At 35.0% G+C, this 7490-nt stretch overlaps 1 protein-coding gene across 1 annotated transcript; it reads right to left on the bottom strand.

Moving 5' to 3' along the window:
• Positions 1–5658: 5658 nt before the first annotated feature.
• Positions 5659–6812, bottom strand: LOC139523378 (P2X purinoceptor 7-like). Its single transcript, XM_071317397.1, has 2 exons — positions 6499–6812; positions 5659–5848 (listed from the first exon to the last, which is right to left on the bottom strand). Exons 1-2 carry the CDS (start codon positions 6810–6812, stop codon positions 5659–5661), a joined length of 504 nt encoding a protein of 167 aa, XP_071173498.1.
• Positions 6813–7490: the final 678 nt, after the last annotated feature.

Consider the following 7490-nt stretch of genomic DNA (forward strand, 5'->3'; position numbering starts at 1 on the left):
AAGACGTTGGGCGTATCATGTGCTTATGGCGTAGCTGTTTATTTAGGAAAAAAAATGCTTAGACCCTAACTATTTTGTTTGCTATTTTTGGACAAGCACTCTTAAAAAACAAAATTTCTTCGCATTGAACCAAGGTATAAAAAAAAATCTATCTACTTTAATTTTTATGAAGATTTAACCTTAAACACACCTATTTTTTATATGGCTTTATGTGATATCTGTTGTGGAACCTTCATCATTAAGACTTTTAACATCAATCAGAAATGATAAGTAAAGATGGCAAAACATTTTAGCATGTGAACTCTTATGAATATATTATTCAGTTTCTGAATAAAAAACTTCATGACATACATAAATGGATAATTATGTATAAATGTGTATATCAAACAAATATTTATTGTGAAAAGGGTACCGGTTGTTTAATTGTTCAACTGCAGCATATTGGAATGATGATCATTGTTAATATTTGTGCTTTTGTCTTTTCAGGTCCCATCTGAATCAATTGTGTGTGTTCCACAAATACTTTCCTGTGGTCACCCTTGTGAAACTTGTATCAGGTATAAAGGAAATGAAAGCTTTAACATGTTAACAGTCAAGGATCATAGCTATTCCAAGTCAAAGGACAATACTTTAAATGCTTCGCATGAAGAAGACAATTCAATATTGCAACCGCATACTTCTACATTTAACTTTATATCATCAACACCCACCAAGCAGGATTTTGTTGAGGCTTATTCCAAAAGGGATACTTGTACAGCTGACAAAAATGAATCATTTTTAGATGAAACTTTCATTAGTCTGCCTCATGATGATTCAAATGACAAGGATTATGTAATCGATTCTGAAGAAAGCGAATGTGATTCAGTTGAACAAGACTTAGTCATCTTAACGCCAGAACAGTTACATATTAAGGAAAACAAATATCTTGTTTTTGAAAGTGCTATTGACACTCTAGTCAATATGATAACATGTAATTTATGTGGATGTCCAGTAGATCCAAATGACACCATAAAAGACTTAACTGGTGGTACAGTTCTCACGTTAAAGGTATTTTGCACCAGTGGCCATTTAATAAGTAAATGGAGTTCACAGCCATTTGTCGGTAAAATGCCTGTAGGAAACTTACTGGTGAGTGCGGCCACCTTGTTTTCTGGACAAACTTTTACTCATTTATCTCAATTTTCAGAATTTTTAAACATGAAATTCATATCACATACAACATTCAACAAAATTCAGAGAGAGTATTTAATGCCGGTCGTTAAACACACATGGTCATTGCTTCAAAAAGCTGAGCTAGACAAAATAAAACAACAGGGAACCAGTTTCCGCCTTGCTGGTGACGGAAGGTGTGACTCGCCGGGTTTCAGTGCCAAGTACTGTACGTACTCACTTCTTGACATTGAAACACAACATATTGTTATGTTTGTAGTGGTAAAAGTTACAGAAACAGGTTCCTCCTCTAAAATGGAAGTAGAAGGTTTTAGAAGATGCATGACTTACTTATTAGATCAAGGATTCACAATTGAAGTTTTGGCAACTGATCGCCATGTGCAAATTAGAAGCATTATGAAAAAGGAATTTTCAAATGTAGATCATCAATTTGATGTATGGCATTTATGCAAATCACTGAAGAACAAGAATGTGTCCTCAGTACACGAATGCCCCACTCGCACATCATTTTCTATGTTCAGTGGGCCGTGAAATTAGGGTAAAATCTATAATTTGGCATTAAAATTAGAAAGATCATATCATAGGGAACATGTGTACCAAGTTTGAAGTCGATTGGACTTCAACTTCATCAAAAACTACCTTGACCAAAAACTTTAACCTGAAGCGGGACAGACGGACGAACGAACGAACGGACGAACGAACGAACGGACGAACGAACGAACGGACGCACAGACCAGAAAACATAATGCCCCTCTACTATCGTAGGTGGGGCATAAAAAGTTGACCGGCAAAGCTAAGTCAAAAGGTTGTGAAGATTTGAACTTTTGGATTAAAGCCATTTGCAACCATTTATGGTGGTGCGCCAGTAACTGTGAGGGTGACAAGGTCCTGCTGGAAGAGAGTTGGTTATCAATTTGTGATCACATAGTCAACACACACACCTTTGAAGGAAAAATTTTCAAACAATGTGCTCACACTTTTATTCCAACAGATGTTGCTGCAAAAAAAAAAATGGCTTGTAAGAGAATCAAAGGCACACAAGGCACTTAAGGAAGTTGTTCTTGATAAGCGACTGAGAAAAGACATATGTCAATTAAGTGAGTTCTGTCATACTGGCAATTTAGAAGTATATCATAGCCTTATGTTAAAATATTGTCCAAAACGACAGGAATTTGATTATGATCAAATGGTGACAAGGACAACTTTAGCTGTTATTGATCACAACTTGAATCAGAATCGGGACCACAAGATTAACAAAAATGGGGAGAAGGCATACAAGTTAGTGTGCCCTAAAGCCACCGGACAATGGGTTGTGAAACCAGTATTCAAAAAACAAAACTTATCAATGGGTATATGCAATGATGGAAAATGTACTTGTGCAAAAAGACACACTTGTGCTTCCAGTACAAAAAAGGCAGAATGAGGGCAACATTGCACCGAGACCAGCTCCTCAAAAAAACAGAACTGATTCGTAATTTTTTTTCGAGATTTGATAAAACTTCTAGGTAATTTTATTTCACCTTTTATTTGTTATAGAATTTTTTGCTACAATTATGTCATCATGTACATGTATTATGGTATACTGTTGTCTGGTTGTCTGTCTGTCCGTCAACATGTCCGACATTAATTCAAAAACACTTTAACCAATTTGCATAAAACTTCATTTAATTGTTTTTATCTATTGACGTGAGCTCCCTTTAATTTTTTATTAATTTCATATTTTCGAGTAATAGGGTTTTATTCATTAAAAAAGCCCTGGGATTTTCCAGTTTTGGGACAATAACTCAAAAATGCTTTCACCAGATCTCATGAAACTTTGGTAAATAATTTATATATGTATTGGTGTTCGCTTCCTTTTGATCATGTTGATTTTTATAATTTAAAATTTTACGTTCATGAGTAATGGTGTTTTAGAAATTAAAAGGGGGGGGGGGGTGTATTTCCAGTTTTCAGACAATAACTCAAAAACGCTTTCAGCAAATCTCATGAAACTTTGGTGAATTGTTTATAAATGTATCTATTGACGTAAGCTTCATTTCAATTTCATGGCACAGCTGTTTATTTTACCTGGGCATGGTGAAAGAAGAATTACTATAAAGGGCAAAGACTTGACAAATCAATAATGTGTCCTGGAGCCTAGTACATGTAGTAGATCTTTTGGTTTTGACCCCATTTTCAAGATTCACTGAACATAGTAATACAATGTATGATAGTTGGAACCATTACACTCTCTAGTTAACTTTATATGCCCCGCCTACAATAGTACAGGGGCATTATGTGTTTTGGTCTGTGGGTCTGTTCTTATTATGTGGTCTGCAGAAATGTATTTTGCATACCAAATTATGGTTTTAAGCACTTTTGTATGGTTCACTGAACATAGAAAGTGATAGTGCTAGTTTGGCATGATTGTCTTTATTGGTGCAGGACATACTTAGTCCTTGTCGTATGGAGCTGTTTGTGTTTCATTTGTACAATTCTAATCTATTTTATATTTTTTATATATTTTTAGTATATAAAAAAGAAGATGTGGTATGATTGCCAATGAGACAACTAATCACAAAACACCAAAATGACACAAACATTAACAACTAAAGATCGCCGTACAGCCTTCAACAATGAGCAAAGCCCATACCGCATAGTCAGCTATAAAAGGCCTCGATAAGACAATGTAAAACAATTCAAACGAGAAAAAAACTAACGGCCTTATTTATTTAGACTTGTCAAGTTAATGTTAAGTGGAACCTGATTACCCTTCCGGAGCACCTGAGATCAACCCCAGTTTTTGGTAGGGGTCGTGTTGCTTAGTCTCTGTGTCTTTTTTTGTGTCTTTTGAATTGTTATTTGTCTGTTTGATTTTTTAACCATGGTGTTGTCAGATTATTTTTGATTTATGCGTTCAACTGTCCCTCTGGTATCTTTCGCCCCTCTTTTGCTGTGTTCTACTGTTAAAAAAGAATAAGGTGTAGCTGCTACTACCAATTAGCAAGGTTGTCAATCTACAAAACAGATTAGTAGCTTCGAATCTGAATACTGAACAATGAACAAATGCAATTTTGATCACTTTGATTACAAGTAATGCTATGAACTAACATATCGCAAGTTGTTTTTTGTGAAACTGATTCCATTTGATTATTGTGGTCTAGTACCATGCACTTTTCCTAAATAAAAATCCAACAGACAGTGTTGGTCTAGTACATAGTACAAAACACTATTCATATACAAATCCAGCAGACAGTGATGGTCTAGAACACATAGTACAAAACACTATTCATATACAAATCCAGCAGACAGTGATGGTCTAGTACATATAGTACAAAACACTATTCATATACAAATCCAGCAGACAGTGATGGTCTAGTACATATAGTACAAAACACTATTCATATACAAATCCAGCAGACAGTGATGCTCTAGTTTATATAGTACAAAACACTATTCATATGCAAATCCAGCAGACAGTGATGCTCTAGTTTATATAGTACAAAACACTATTCATATACAAATCCAGCAGACAGTGATGCTCTAGTTTATATAGTACAAAACACTATTCATATGCAAATCCAGCAGACAGTGATGCTCTAGTTTATATAGTACAAAACACTATTCATATACAAATCCAGCAGACAGTGATGCTCTAGTTTATATAGCACAAAACACTATTCATATGCAAATCCAGCTGACCATGGTAGTATAGTTCAAAGCACATTCTTACAAAAATATAACTTACAATGTAGTTCTAATACAAAGAACTATATTCATATAAAAATCCAGCTCTCAGTTGTGTTCTAGTACATTGCACGATTCATATTCATCACATAAAATTCACTGTTATTGATCAATCCAATTTGTACCCGTATATAGTTCAGTAATATGTTTTACTTGAAGTTAAAGTCCAGTGAAGCGAGACAATTTGGCATTAACCATTCATCTTTTTGGAAAAGGGGGCATGTTTTTTTTTATTTTTTGTTATTTCATATTTCTGAAATAAAAGTTTAATGAACAGGAGTGTTTCCATTGATGATTTAGGGGGGAAATGAATTTGTCCTTGAGTTTCCCAAAAAACATTTCTGATCAATAACATTCCCATCACCCACACATAAAATAAGAATGGTCAATGCCCTACCCCCTATCCACCAGAAACAAAGGGGGGAAAACTCTATTTATAAATGATGGTCATCGCAATACATTAAATAATGATCAAAACATGTATCCAATAGTAAGCTGTAAGTAAAAGGACTTGAACAAATGCGGAACAATTAAAATAACAGCTGGGAATATGCTAAAACTGAGTAAAATAATGGACAAAAAGACAAATACTGCAGACAGCTTCTAAAGTAATTTGATTTCAATACATCTCCCGAGTCCAAGCTAATGACAACCAATGGGTGATAGGTCCACTGAGTATTAATAATAAATATTCTAAAATACACAAAATCTGGAAAACATTTTTTTAATGATAACAAAGGTAAGAAAAAAAAAAGTGTAATGTTAAACAAATAAGTCCAGAACATCATCAATAGCCAACTTGAATCCAGTATAATCACCATCATCATCTAGGAAAGCATCTCTGATTTTTCTAACAACACAGGATGGAATAACTACTCTATTGCCCTTTCCCAGTCTCTCACCTTTCAGCATCAAACATACAAATTGTCTGTAGGCAACTAACCGTGACTGTCTGAAATAGGATAAATACATATACAATGACTAATTTCTGTGAGATTTTACAGTTTGATATATAATGTGCATGGTAGACACACAAGTGTTGGGTCAACCTTTAAACTTCACTTGTCTTATGGGATATTCTACTTGAGACCTGGTACATGTACCAGCATGTTGTTTTTTTTTGTTTATAGTTGCAGGTTTCTGGTTAGTGTCTCATTGATATAAATATCGGCCTCTCATTTTTTTTCAAATTAATTTTATACATGTAGATTATTTTTTTGAAAATATAAATTTGTAAAATATTAATCCCTTCAGTATGTTTCAATATATTATGCTCTGTGTAAAATATTCTGCAAGTATCAAAAAGGCTAAGAAGAAAAACTTTTTCTTTGTGAAAAATGTCCAATGTTCCAAGATTGTTATAACGATTATTTTCTCTCCTCCCCCCCCCCCCCCCCCCCCCCACCTCCCACACACACTCTTTTTTCCACACCGAAAGAACGACAATGATATCAGATAATATTATATAAAACGGCAAAACGGCATTTTCTGGTAGTTAAAAAAATCACCTACGGTAAAGTTCCAATGGTTCCTTCTCCCATTTTTTCGCATATTTAAAGAAATTACCTTGAGTTTAGCTGGTCAGGTGCACGACAACGTTACCTCTTAAACATCATCATCTGTATAAATGACAGTGCCAATACATCGGGGTTTAAAATAAGATTGTCAAAACTCTCAATCTGCGTAATGCACTGATGGTCCTCTAAATTTGGATAAACAAACTCTGCATGTCTGCAACATACACATTCCTCTGGGGACGGCATTTGCTGGCAATTTCCACAGTCACACCATTCTTCCAAAGTCGGGAATGCCTGCTGTGATGTTGGCTCGGCTACGGAATTAGTGTTCATTTCCTCGACAGAATATTCTGGTTCAAAATTATACGGAACCAAGCCCATTTTATCTTCTCTATCCATGATTAAATCGATGAATGTTTTTGTTTAGCTCTGATGGTATTACGTAATCGAACGTTGGAATCCAAATAGACGGGGTGACGTCACTAATAAAAACAAAATGGTATCTGCCATGTCGGCGGGAAATTTAAAATGGGTAAAATATTAATATCATTTTTACAGGTTTCTGACATTATTTCAAAGAGATAAGGCGCTTTATTACTATACAAATATAAAATAGATTCTTAACACAAGTACATTTCAAGTGGGTTTCCTTCCCCTTTAATTGATGTTAATTAATTATTATCGGATTTGTGTTAATTGAACACACGTGTTTGGTAAGACAACTACAAGAGGGTTGCGCAGACTCATTATCCTGATCGCTGCTGATTGGCTCTCTCTCACAGAGAGCAGGCAACGCGGCCAATGATCATAAGGAGTTCAAGCCCTCGTGTGGGAGAAAATCGGACACGGAAAGGGCTTGAATTATTCGAGTTAGAGAAAAACGAGAAAAAGCTAGGCGTCCGGATATTGTCCCGTCATTGGACGAAATTTTAAGTCAGATTAGACTTCCGGTTTGCGTTTTTCTGTATACTTTGAACATACATGTACATATACTACGAATAAAGTGTATTTTCAGTTTAATAAATAGAGAGGGTCTGTATACACATGCATGGATCGATTAGTAAACTTAGAATTGAA

This window comes from Mytilus edulis, chromosome 1, assembly GCF_963676685.1.
Source record: "Mytilus edulis chromosome 1, xbMytEdul2.2, whole genome shotgun sequence".
NCBI lineage: Eukaryota > Metazoa > Mollusca > Bivalvia > Mytilida > Mytilidae > Mytilus > Mytilus edulis.

Coding starts and splice junctions, on each gene's coding strand:
- LOC139523378 (XM_071317397.1), bottom strand. CDS start 6,812: ATGGATAGAGAAGATAAAATGGGCTTGGTTCCGTATAATTTTGAACCA. Junction 5,849..6,498: donor CAGATGATGATGTTTAAGAG/GTAACGTTGTCG, acceptor ATCCTATTTCAG/ACAGTCACGGTTAGTTGCCT.